General features: G+C 41.8%; 1 protein-coding gene across 5 annotated transcripts in view; it reads right to left on the reverse strand.

The window, feature by feature from the left end:
- Rcan3 (RCAN family member 3) overlaps nt 1-11,707 on the reverse strand; it is a 37,171-nt gene that overhangs the window by 23,978 nt on the left and 1,486 nt on the right. For 4 of the 5 annotated variants that reach the window (XM_010633756.2, XM_010633775.3, XM_010633771.3 and 1 more), the window contains exon 2: nt 4,732-4,977. In XM_010633756.2, coding sequence (XP_010632058.1) covers nt 4,732-4,926 — 195 coding nt within the window. In that variant the 5' untranslated portion in view covers nt 4,927-4,977. Of the gene's footprint in view, nt 1-4,731; nt 4,978-11,587; nt 11,647-11,707 lie in introns of those variants that run through there. The other variant, XM_010633766.3, reaches the window with a different exon arrangement.

The following is an 11,707-nucleotide window of genomic DNA, read 5'->3' on the forward strand; positions in this document are numbered from 1 at the left end:
CCACTTGCCAGTCACAGAAAATCGCTACCCATCTCTCTTCACTGCGGATTCTTGGAAGGAGGCGAAGGCACACTGATGACACAACATGAATGAGAATGCTGATACTAGTGGAGGTCGCCAATGCAAAACCAGAATCTGCCTTTCCCAACATCCCACGGCTGAGCTGTCCTCCAGGGGCAGTGGCCAACTTCCTGGGACTCTCCAGAACCTTTCCGTGGACTGTAAATACTCCAGAGCTGAGGATAATGCCTCAGGGTGGTGATGACCTTGAGAACCCTCTTACTCTGCAATGAACTGAGCTGAACTGAGGAGAACATAGCAGGGTTTTGTTTTTGTTTCTGGTTTTTGTTTGTTTGTTTTGTTTTGTTTTAATTGCAGCCGAAGTCAAATTCATCATAGTGAAAAAATGTACTACATTCACTTCAGTGGCTTTTAATCCTGCTTATTAATTTTATCATTTTGTTCTATTTGTTTAAAATGTTTGGAAATGCTTTGCTGTACCGATTTTTCATGGTGCCTCGCTAGCACAGGAGTATGAAAAGCCACCTAAAACAAGGGAAAGTGGCTGATACAAGGTTGCCAAAGTATATAAGAAAACTGTGGAGCAGCAGGCAGGATTCTTTTTCATTCAAGTCAGTTATACACAGAGATGAAAAGAAAAACAACCACCCACATTTCCTGCTTGGGCTTGCCAGGGCTCAGTGACTGACACTGCTATGGAGATCCATTCTGCTGCTTTGGTCTCTGATCTGTGTGCACCTGCCTCGGTCTCTCAAAATGTCCCTTCACTCACCCTACGTGCCCAGGCACAGGTCTAGGTGTGGGAAACACCTGTCAACCACGTGCTTTATTCCAGGGTAGAAGTTTTTTCTTCCCGATAGTTGTTTCTCCATGGATATTTGACGATGGAGCTAACCTTTAAAGTCAGAAATGCTTATTTTCAGAGGCATATAAGGGGCAAACATGTCAGAAACAACCATGGGAAGGAACTTAAGCGTATTATTTGTTTTTCGAGAAAAGAGTAAGGCACATTTTTCTCTTCCCAAACATTCAGTGCAGAAGCTCTGTTAGAAAAATGGGCTGTGCAGGGGAGGTGTGGACATGCAGCTGGGCGCCGGGGGCTGCAGGTGTGAGGCTGCAGCTGGGATGAGGAGGCAACTGCTCGGAGGGTGGCCTGGTGTGTTGCTGGAGCCCACCAGGGTGAGGACAGAGTGCCCAAAGGGGGCAGGGGCGGAGGCCGAGGCCCAGGCAGGGTGAGAGGGTGAGATGGGAGATGTGCAGGAAGGTACCCCAGCAGGTGGGAGAGGAGGGTCACCCTGCAGAGGGGAAAGTGGAGTCGCAGTTATACTGTGAAGAGTTACTGAACATAAAAGATAGGATAATAGAAGCTAGTTTTCCATTCTGTCAGAGAAGTGTTATACATTCGAAAAGGGAAAAACTAGAAATGAATTCTTTGGTGTTTACTGGAGGTGGAAGTATAAGATACAACATGTGTACACAAGTAACAGGCACATGCATGTATCTGTGCATTTCCTAGCTTGTTCTTTGAGAGAACACTGATAATTCAGTGTTCCTACATTTCCTACATCTTCGTTTCTCAGTACGCCACTGAAAGGGAGAAGTAGGACTCTTTGGAGAAATGGCTGATTTCAAGGATGGGGCAGGAAAAGTACACAATAACCCTGCAGCAGCCTGTTGTGCTAAAGAGTAAAGTACCTACAGAAGGAAGGGTACGTGTCAAAGAGACACAGATGCCACCCTGTGAAGGGGCAGACAATGGCCAAATCCAGGACAATATAATGACGCTAGCAGATTCCAGGCAATGACTACAATAGGAAATGAGCCCGACTGCATAAATAAACAATACTGAGCGTTTGATGGGGAAGCCTGATATCCACAGTTTCAAAGTACCTCTCACCAAGTATTTATCAATTCAAAAGCGAAGAAGAATTTGATATTGGACAAGACTGGCAGATACCACCTTGATTGAGTGCTCAAGTGAAGGGACAAAGGGAAATCACTCCAGCCAACACCATGTGGTGAGAACAGCATGGCTTCTGCGATGTCCCTGCCAAAGATGGACAACCTGAATCTAACCCTGAAGGGGTGGCAGACAAACCCAGATTGAAGGCCCTGCTACAAAATCCCCAGCCAGTCAGTGTCAGAGTGTGGCCCATGAGGGAGGTGGGGAGACCAGGAACTCTTCCAGATTGAAAGAGACCTGGCAGCTAAGTGCAACACATAAGGGCTGGATATTTTTGTCATAAAGAACATCACTGAGACAACTGGGAAAATCCTGAATGGGCCATGAGGATTAGATGGAAGTAATAGATCTAAGTCAGTCCCTGGTTTTTGCTTTTTCTCCCAGAAGAAAGTCCTTGTTTATAGGAAATACATATTGAAATATTGGGGGAAATGGGTACTACTGTTGGCAACTTACTCTACAGGGGGAGGTGAAACACACCTGTAATCCTGCCCTTCAGAAGTGGAGGCAGGGTGACTGCATGTTCGAGACCAGCTGAGCTACACAGTGAGTTCAAGGCCAGCCTGAACTACAGAGTGAGATCTTGCTAAAAAAAAAGGAAAGAAAATAAAATCAACAAGAACTCTTCCCTTTGGCTAGGTAAAAATTTCTTGGGCTGTGGTTAAAAAGAAAAAATAGACATTTAAGGCTGTGAAGTCTCTCAAAAGAATTCTTATGAATATAACTTTAAGATATAAACTGGTTCAAGGACCACCTCAGATACCAAAATCCTTGGGTGCTTAAGTTGATTATATAAAATGGCAGAGTATTTGCATATCACCTACACATCCCCCCATATATTTCAAAAATTTTGGATGACTTATAGTACCTAATCCAATGTGAATGCATGCAAATAGTTATATTGTATTGCTCTGGAAGTAATGACAAGGAGAAGCACATATTTGATACAGATGCAATTTTTAAAAACTACTTTTGAGGGCCTGGGACGTACAGTGGCACTGTGCCTACCTGGCAAGCAAGCGGCCGAGTTTGATGGAGACAAAAAAAAAATTTTTCTTTTTTTGATCACTCACCAATACAAAAGGCTAAAAGTTATTCATGTGGTTTCTTACAATAACAGATAACAAGATTGACTTAACTGTTTATAATGTGAAATTTTAGAGCTCCTAAAAATGTGTGAAAACTAGGAAGGATGATTTCAAAATTTCTAAATTGTGAATGAACTTGGGAAAGGAAATGAAAATAATCACAAGACATAAAACTGAGGACGCTGCTCCCCTCTCTTCCACGGCAGGGTCTGTCTCTCCTCCTAGACAGCTTCCTCCCAGAGCTCCTGGTGGCTTCCTGCTCTGGCCTCTCCTCTGCCCTCCGCTTGTCACCTGATCCTATGTGCAGTTCTGGCTGCCACCCCTTGCTCAGAAGGATGCTGTTCCAGCGTGGAGCTCTTCACTGGGCCACCTTTCACCCTGGCCACATAGAACTGTGTGCTCTTCCCCGGTGTGGCCGCACTCCCCATGGAGCTCTTTTATACATTCTGTGTTCTCTGGCCCAAATTCCCTTCCTTATGGCCAGCAGAAATCCTTCTCCAACACCATGTGAGGCCATGTCTTCATGAGCTCGTCTACCCCACCTGGCTTCAAGCTGTCTCCTAGGATACCACAATGTACTTCCAAGTGCTTCTGAAGGCTGTGATATTCCATCTTGTGTCACAGCTTAAAGTCAACCTGAGTGGGGCAGAAGCTGTACAGTTCACGCTCTATGCCCCAAAGCAACTGGCACAGTGCCTTGCACACTGCAGGCACTTGAGTGTGCACTGACTCAAACCACCTGGCTCTGCTCCCAGGAAGTCACCAGAAGGAAACGCTATGAAAACATGACTAGAAAATGAAAGGGCAGTGATGCATCTTGAGAGAAAGTTTCAGAACATAAAAAATGTGTAAGTGGCAGAAATATTTTACTTCTATGGGATTAAAATCTATATGTTTCTGAGTTTAAAACAGAAAATAGTCACAGGCAGATACACACACACACACACACACACACACACACACACGCTCTCTTTCCAGGTACAATGGCATACCTCAGTTCACAAACTTAATTCTTTCCACAATTCTGGTCACAAACCAAACTGGGCAAGAACTAATCAAATTCAACAGTCAAATCCAATGTTGACCTAATGGGAAAACTTGATTCAATTCTTGTCCAATTTGGTTTTCAACCAGAGTTGTGGAAAGAATTAAGTTCGTGAACCATGGTCCCACTGTAAATAATAAACGAACTAAAGGGGAAAAACCTTTAAAAACAATGAACTCAATCATTTTCTCCGGTCAAGTTGGAGAAATATAAGAAATGTTAGCTAACAATGCAGTTACAATGAAATCACAAATAGCCCCAAAAGGTAGAATTACCCCCAGGAAAGTGCTAGCTCCTTTTCTGTGACTCCCAAGAACAGGAAGCCCAGCTAAAGGTCATGAGCTTTTCCTCCAATATGGTCCCCAAAAACTAATGAATGATTTAATGAGACTTAATTTTCAAATTCACTAAAACCCAGTGCTTCTCAAAATATTTGTGAAAGTATGTGAAATATTTCCTACCTGCTGCACAATGACACTCTAAAATACAATAAAAAGGCCTACCAGTTAACACACACTTTCTGCGTCTCATTTGTCATGGACCCGTAAAGTACTGCCCCCACCCCCAAGGCACATGGATCCCACAGGCTGGAAAGAGGCAGGTTGCCGGCCTACCTTCTGCTCCTGGACTTCAAATACTGCTTCATGGACACTACAGGCAAACAGGGAGGTAGGCAGATCACTGAAATCCATCATCTCTTCCAAATCATCTTCATTTTCACCAAAAACCATCTCTTCTTCCTCTTCTTGGTCACTGCTACAGAGATCTGACTGGCTGTCATTCCAAGATTTCATAGTGTCCCTCAGCATTGTCCCCCAAAAGCAGGTGTTTTCTGTTTTGAAAGTTCTAGGATGCACCTACTGTTAAACAAAAACAACACAGAGATAAAACTTTGAGGACCACATAATGCTCCAATCAATCAGTTTCCCCAGACAGCAATTCATCAGGTGAAGTGATTTTAGCCAGGAGAGGTCAATCAGCATTTAAATCAAGTCATTTCAGTCCTCATACATGAATCCCATATAGGGAAATTTGATTTGCTTGACATATTTTGCAAGGTAATAATATATTATGAAGAAAACAAGTTTCCTAGTGAACTGGGAAAGAAAGAATACTACAAAATGAGATCACATCAATATGTACACTAGTTTACAAGCAGTAGGAAGGAACATGTGAACCAGAACTGCTTTCACATATTTGTTTTGGGTTTTAGGTCTAAAACACTGGAACCAGCAAAGCAGAATCAAACCCACACAGATCTGCTCACCATCTGCACCCTGAAATATGGTCTGCAACGCACTGACTTTGCCTTTCTCATCCAAGTTTTTTTCTTTTTGAACATTGTCTTCAAATAATTAAATTACTCAGAACCAAAGTTCTCCATAGAGTCAGCTTTTGTGAGAACATATTAGAAATATTTACAGTTGGCAAAATTAAACATAGTAGACAATCCAAAAGATATCTTTTTCCAAAATTTTTAAACATCACTAATTTTAAGCCAGTGGCCTGGAGCTGACAGTTCCCCTCTGTTAAACACCAGAGCAGAATCTGTGCTGGGGGATTGTTTATATGCCTGACTGGCTCCTTTAGGGACCTGCACGCCACGCCCACCAAGCAGAGTCCCATGGACACGACACATTCTGAGATGTCAACATGGATATTAAGAAAAATTTATGAGGCACAGAAGCATTAAATGATCGTGATTCTTGCTCCTCTCGTATGATTTAAATTGTGATCTTTCCATTTTATTTCAAAGAGAACAAGGCCACAAATATATTCCTTATATATCTATATTGCTTATTTACAGCACATAACAGAATGGTGATTATAGAATAAAAACAGGGGTTTTTCATTATTTACTGCATCAATCAAATTCTAAAAGGTAAAATTTTTACTTGTGTTTATAAACATTCTCTGAGTGCCTACTGCTTTGCATTGAGGGGTGTTTGATGAGTAATTCATGGTTCCTACCCTAGTGGAGCTCCCACTGAACAAGAATTTCTCCAATAACGCTGGCCACCCCATGCTCCTACAGGATTTTGTCCAATTAATTTTCTGCTACACTCTCCATTTCTTGTTCTGCAGCTGTTCCTTTCCCTTGGCAAATTTATGCATTCATGATCCCCACGACTGGGATTCTACCTGTCTCTCCTTTGCCTTTCCTGCCAACTTCTTGGAAAGAGAAATCTGTATCTGTTGTGTTTATTTCCTCAACTCCAGACACTCCTGAATTCAGTCCAGCTGGATTTCTGCCATTGTCCTTTAGCTTTACTAGTCCTCATCTGGACAGCAGTAGTCTTCTAATAGTTGGAACCTAATTTCAGACCCTGGCCTGTCTCTGCAGCACGTGATCGCTCCACCCACCCAGTTCCTTTCCAGACTTCTCTGTGCTCTGCCTTTCTGGTTCTTCCTCTTCCCCCAATGTCTTGCCGGCTGGCTCTCCGTTCTCGATCCTACTTCACAAGTCAGTCTCTCTGAGGTTTCAGTCTCATCCTCCTTTTCTTGTCTTACTCTTCCTGGGTGGCTTGACTCACACTGGAGCCGTAAGCTTGATTCACACACTGAACCTGTACCACTTGTGGGTCTGAAATCGGTTTCCTGTTTCCCTGTGGTCTATACCCAGCTATGTCAATAACGTCTCCCACTTCACATGATTCTTGAGCCAGGAAGAATGGCACTGAAGCTATAGCGGAAGGAAGAATAGAATTATAGAGCTGTAGAGTTGTAGAGTCTCAGAGTTTCAGAATCTCAGGCAATGGAGAGGATGGGTAGTTGAGAAAAAGCGCCAAGTCCCCAAGAGACTCACAGTTGCCCTTTGGCCCTTCTGTACACACACACTGAAAACTACTCCTCTACAGGCCCACTGTCGAATGTATACATCCAGTTGTAGCCTCCCTCTCTTGAATTCTAGACTTGTATTTTAGCATTTTATTGAACCTAGATTTACCTGGGTATTCCACAGGTGCTACAATTGTTTCTAGCTTATTCTTTCAACTAGATCATTGTGCCAGAAATCTCCAATCTGAATGGGGGTCCTGGGAGAGTGGAGGTGGCGGGGAATGGATATCATTGTGGATTTCATCACAAACTCTTCTTTAACACGAAGCTGCCAAGTAGTTTGGGGTTCTCACAGCACTTTGCTCATTTCTCTGTCCTGTATTTGTTTATAACTCATTCCTAACTACCAGACTGTGAGATCCTTTGAATCCTCTTTTCCATGAATCCCTGGCATAGTTTCCAACTCACAGTTGTTTAATTATGACTACTGACAAAAAGCAGATAGCACTGTGATTACCCCACTGACACAGGTCAGTGTAGACAGAGAGAAATTCAATTCTGCCTGGGATTAGACAGCTTCTCAAAAGAGATCATGGTGGGACTTCAACGGGGAGCAGAGGTGCAGCAGGGAAAGAGTGCAGTGAATTCCAAGGACAGTCACCAGTGCATGAACCACGTTTTGAAGACAAACAGATGAGTGTGAGCAAAGGCCAGGCGCTTCGGTGTGGCCATAGGGCCCTGTCTGGAGGGGGTGGCAGGAGCCAAAGTCAGGAAAGCCAGCGTGGGCCAGACTGCCACAAAAGTGGGGCTGCAGAGTTTTGATATAAAAACCAGCCATTATCAGCATGTCACCAAAGACTTCCAGGTAGGGAAATGTTATAACCAACCGATTTACCTTTTGGTATCCTCTTTATATCTTATTTATTAGAGGTACTGATGTTATTATCTGCCTCTTCCAAGCCCATGAAAAAGAGGTAGGGTAAATAATGCCCAGTTTTTCTGGAGGGTGCAAGATTTTGCAATCTGAGAAAGTAGCCCATTTTTGATGAGTTTTCTGAGGCTTATTTTTAGTGCTGGAAATCAAACCCAAGGTGGTGCACATACTAAGTGTGCTTTACCAACGAGCTACACCCCCAGCTTCTTGATAAGATTTTTTGTTTGTTTGTTTCAAGTTCTTTCCCCCAACCCTTAAGAAAAAGAGCACAGGAAACAATCCTTCACCTGATTTAAAAAAAATTCTTAGAATATCATACCTTCATTTCCTGTTTTCTACCTTTAACTTTGGGTATTTTTTTTCTTTTGATTTAACTTCAAAAAGAAGTTACAAGAATAGAACAAGGAATTCCTAAATATCCTTTGCCAAGCGTTAACAATTTTGCTGTTTGCTTTATTTTATATATATATGTATATATGCTCAGAACCACTGAAAATAAGATGATTTATTTATATCCTTTCACTCCAAAATTACTTTCAGTGTGTAAGAAAAATAGCTTTCTTACATAAGCATGGCATCAAAACCAGGAAATTTAGCATTGACATAATACCATTATCTAATTTATAGTCTACATTCAAGTTTTGTCAACTATTCAAATAATGTCCTATATATAGCTAGTTTTCTTTTAAAGGTTTTAGACTACTACTATTTTTTTTCTGTTTGGCCCAAAATACTTTAATAATCTTTAGACTATGCATTAGATTACAGCACTCATTTTCTTTACTTAATAGATACTTGAAAACAATGGATCACTAGTGTACTGTGGTGACTGGCAAAAGTGTGAGCAGACCTTAAGTATGCCCCAGAGAGATTCAGGCTCCATACCAGCCTTTCTAGATCTGGACTCTGGCTGCCCAGTACTCTGTTTTAGGTAAATTCTTCTCTGTTTCTGTTTCCTCAAGTGTAAAATGGAGATAATAATAATCCTTACCCAATAAGGAGATTAGGAGAATTAAATAAAGAAATGCATACTAAGCACTCAGAGTAATTCTTTGCGTATAGTCAATGCTCAATGATCAATTATTTTAACACAGGCACAGTCCACGTTAATGCATTGTGGGGTTAAAAGAATCTCAGTAGTATCAGAACTGCTGGTTGAAGTGATACTCAAATCATAAAGTGAAAAAAAAAACATTCCAAATGATATAATTCCAACCATCAAAAGGCAACAAAAATAAAACACTTTACATCATTTCAAGATAGCTATTTAGTAGCAGATATCAATAAAGTGAATCTCCAACAACCATTAGTAGTAATCTAGGTCCAGTATGTAAACATTAAAAGCTTTTTTGTTTTTTTTTTTAGAGGTAGCTGGAAAAGGGCATGGTGCCCTTTCATGGGCCTTATAGAATTCCACATCATCATGCAACACTTATGGCATTATTTTCATTCAGATGTTGGTTTTTTCACTAAGGACAAGCCATCCATGAGGGGTTTTGGATATAGCTAAAGCCAACTTTGTCAAGCATGTCATAATTTTCTGATACCATAATTGCAGCTAAATTTGAAAAGAATGAAAAATATGGAAGGAGATCATATAAGACAACTCAGCTGCTACTTAGAAGGTAAACTCCATAAAACATTACAGAAGTCTGTTGGTTCTATGCAGTTATTACTGGAGTTGCTGTTACCTTTGTTCCACACTGTTATGAGACTAAGCTCTCCCTCATTTATAAACCCCAGGAACTCCTGACTGGCCCAGCAGGAAGAGCTGAACTGTATCCTCCAGCTTCTGTAAGCCAATCAGGGCTTAGCATCACCTCCAGTGCAACTGTAGCTGTGTCTGGCTTCTGGCAAATTGCTTCTTCATGGAAACATCAAATGAGTGGAAAAACTCCAAGGAGCATGACCATCTGCTCTGCTCCAACAAGCCTTGTGACAAGAGTAATCCATCAAGGCAAAATGTCAAGCACATAGCGTTGATGTTGCATGTTCACTCTGATAAGGAAAAGGTAAATTCTTTCTCCTCTAGGAGTATGAAAATACTTAAATAATATACTTTCCAATTTGGGGAATATTTTAATACCTTGGATGCATTTTAAAATTTTCTTGACATGATCAAAATGTCGCAATGCTGGAAGCAAATGTGTACTTCATATGAATTTGTATTTTAGACTAAGTTTTGAAAAGACCACCTAGGATTGACAAGGTAGAGGTTCTTTTTTCTTTTTTTTTTTTTTTTTTTTTTTTTTTTTTTTTTTTTTAGACAGGGTCTCACTGTGTAGTTGAGACTAACCTGGAACTCACAATGTAGCCCAGGCTGGTCTCAAGCTTACAGCGATCCTCCTGCCTCAGCCTCCCAAGTGCTGGGATTACAGGCGTGCCCCACCACACCTGGCCCTACAATGTGGAGGTTCTGAATGTCGATCATGAAGCTTCTACCTTATGTTTTTAAAAATTATTTACTGCTTATAGGTAGAACTTTATTATTTTTTCATAGCTGTGGTAAAAATTTGGGGGGAGGGTGTGACAGTAAAGCAAAATACATAATAATTATGGGCTAGGGGGTGCAGCTAAGTGGTAGAGCACTTGCCAGGCATGGGCAAGGGCCTGGGTTCCACTGCTAGCTTATAACTTTTTTGTTGTTGTTGTATTTTGTATATGTTCCTGACCTATGTCCTATTTTCATAGATACTCTAGAATTGGTCCTGTTATAATTATGGAGTTTCCTGCTCCACCAGGAAGAGTGGTGTTGGTGAGCATGACAGAGATAATGAAAATCAACAATAAAAATTAATTGTCAGAACATATGAAAATAACAGGCTTTAAAGGATAATTGAAGCACCGAGGACAGATGCTGTTTGACTGTATTTCACTTCCCCTCCACAGAACTGCATTCCAGGAGCAAAGTGGAGATCCTGCCTCCCTTCCACCTCCCACGCTTTTGGGGGGGGGTCTACGTCACAAACGGCGTTGAACTTAGAGCCTCTAATATTTCGCACGCTTCAGCTTAACAGATGTCTAAGTCACATTATTTTTCATGACGTTTTCCATTTTCTTTGGACCAACAATTCCACTACCATCATACAAAGCTGGTTGCCATCTGTTACCCTAATGTTCACATGTTTTAAAGCTTTACAAATGTTATATTTCAATAGTAGGGAAAAAAAAAATCCTGTTTCCCCTAAACGCACGGAAACCCCTTGCCTAGGAAATGGTTTGCTGATTAAGTAAAACGTAAAGCGGATGAAATGGCCACAGAGGCTCTTAGCTTTCCAGCTTTTTTTCAGTTTTCCTGCATCCAAAGCCCATTTCAAGAGCACTGATAGAAAATCCCCATTCAAACGAAGGAATGTGTGTGATACACAAACACCTAGGCCCTGATTCTTAACACTATGTATATTTAAGGTTTAATATACTGAACCGAAGCTACAGACAGTCTCGAGATATTTTAAGTCATATGTAATCACAGCTACAAATTAATCTGTTCCTTCTCTTGCCAAATAGCACATCAGAGACTTCTATGAAATGCACAGACTTCTATGAAAAGTTTAAGTAGATGGTGGGTACTGGGTGGCTTTCGGTTGGGGGAAGAGAATATATCGGCAGCAGCTATCACTTTGAATAATCCCAGGTTACATCCGAACAGGGATCTGAATCGCTCCCTACGCTAGTACCCTAGTCTCTACAGGACACGACGGGGTTGTGCATGAAGTTAGAGAGAAGCAGCCTAGAGAGAGGCCACGTCGATTGCTCACCTGTCCAGGCAGCGGACAGACAAAGGCAGATAACAAGTTTGTCCCGAGAAGTCAGGGAACCGGGAAGGCGACGGCCACCCGCGCATCGCGGCGGGGCGGGGCGGGGCGGAGAGGGGCTCG

This window comes from Fukomys damarensis, unplaced genomic scaffold (genome assembly GCF_012274545.1).
Source record: "Fukomys damarensis isolate Sample0158 unplaced genomic scaffold, DMR_v1.0_HiC HiC_scaffold_23, whole genome shotgun sequence".
In the NCBI taxonomy this organism is placed as follows: Eukaryota; Metazoa; Chordata; class Mammalia; order Rodentia; family Bathyergidae; genus Fukomys; species Fukomys damarensis.